Source organism: Sinocyclocheilus grahami, unplaced genomic scaffold (assembly GCF_001515645.1).
Source record: "Sinocyclocheilus grahami isolate Dianchi unplaced genomic scaffold, SAMN03320097.WGS_v1.1 scaffold15777.1, whole genome shotgun sequence".
NCBI lineage: Eukaryota > Metazoa > Chordata > Actinopteri > Cypriniformes > Cyprinidae > Sinocyclocheilus > Sinocyclocheilus grahami.
The window spans coordinates 2,605-4,230 of record NW_015515881.1 but is presented as its reverse complement, the minus strand read 5'-3'; the positions used below and the strand labels follow the sequence as shown (position 1 = coordinate 4,230).

The window sequence follows — 1,626 nt, the reverse complement described above, 5'->3', positions numbered from 1 at the left end:
CATAGGATTTACTGTACTGTTAACGTAGCATAGCCAATAGCCTAGCGCCCAAAGGTTCTCAGGTATGCAGCCGTTGCAGAAAGTGTTTACTAGCACCATGATGTTATAAGGCGTCCATGTTATAATGAAAGCGAAAAGGATGGCACTTAGAGTTTGCGCCGCTTTCTTTTCTTTTATTAGCGACATACGCTTCCGCTTGGTGATTTGCGTCCTTGCGCAAGCTGCGAAACGTTTAGCTAAAGCTGCCTCTTTGAAAGTTATGGGTGCTGAGGGAGATTTGACGGTGGTGTTGGTGCCGTCTACGTTCGGCTCCGTTGACGACTTTATAGCGGATATTGACTGAACTTTATTCATGATTCCGATACACCGCTTGTCCCCATTGGTGACGGAGCGCGAGATGCTGTTATCCCTGCCGTCGTTCGCCACAGGGGACCGTAATGGATCTTCCTCTGTGTCCAAATCCTCACAAGAAGTGACCTGGGAGTTTACAGCTGCCCTCATGCCAGGCAGATTGAGAACGATAGAGAAGATCGCCCGCGTGGTAGACGGCGCGCTCTCATCATCGTCAGATGAGCCTGAGTGGTCGGCTGACAGTCCAGCATCGTTGTTGTTCCAGCTGTCACTGCTGCTCTGATCTGCCTCCCGGTGCGGCCCACCTTTATCCCTGCCTCCCAACTTCCACCCCCAACAGTGGAATCGCCCGCTCAGGCCGTGAACGGAGCTTTGTTTGTGGCCAGGTTGGCCCAGTTCGAAGCTGCTGCAGCTTCTAGAGTTCCCCCCAGTGGCGTGGAGGTGGAAGTGCGGTCGCTCGACACCTCCGAACCTTCCGACTGAGCCTTGTAATACTGCAAGTTCCCGAGAACGGTTCTCTGTCTCTTTGTATATTCGCCAGTATAGAACGCTCATTATCGTCACCGGCAGGTAGAAAGCCGCCATCGCGGTGCAAAATGTAATAATAGGCTCGGAGAGAAACTGAATGTAGCATTTATCCAGTGGAACGGTTCTTTCTCCTACAAAATACTGCCAAAACAAAATGGCAGGTGCCCAAAGTATGAGCGACACAAACCATGCCAGGCCAATCATCACTCCTGCCCGCCTGGTGGTACGTTTGGCACGGTATGTCAGAGGCCTTGTGATGGAGAAATATCGGTCAAAGCTAATGACCAGCAGATTCATGACAGATGCATTGCTGGCTACGTAGTCTATTGCTAGCCAGAGGTCGCATGCCCAGTTTCCCATTGCCCACTGGCCCATGACAATGTAGGCGGTGTACAAGTTCATAGAGATGACCCCAATGATGAGATCTGCCACGGCTAAACTAAGCAGGAAGTAATTGTTAACTGTTTTGAGCTGGCGGTTGACCTTAAATGACACCATGACCAAGATGTTGCCGATAATAGTAATAAGGGAGAGCAATCCTGTAAAGACAACGATGAGAATGACCTGCCAGAGTGAGTGACCACCCAGAGGATCATAGGATTGACCTTCAACCTTGACATTACTCCCATTGAGCTTGAAAACAGCACTGAGGTTGATGAGGCTTGTGTTCTGGAGCAGTGGCCATGGAGTGGATGCCGGGTAGATTCCCACTCCCAGGGCATTGGATGGTGAGTACAGGCCCAACTC

At 50.8% G+C, this 1,626-nt stretch overlaps 1 protein-coding gene across 1 annotated transcript in view; it reads right to left on the bottom strand.

Moving 5' to 3' along the window:
• The window catches only part of LOC107579247 (muscarinic acetylcholine receptor M1-like), a gene marked incomplete at its 5' end in the record, with an annotated part of 22,037 nt that extends 20,414 nt beyond the window's left edge, over window positions 1–1,623 (bottom strand). The window contains one exon of the mRNA XM_016265096.1: window positions 9–1,623. Within this exon, the coding sequence (XP_016120582.1) occupies window positions 9–1,623 (1,615 nt within the window). The remainder of the gene's footprint in view (window positions 1–8) is intronic.
• Between the last annotated feature and the right edge of the window lie 3 nt (window positions 1,624–1,626).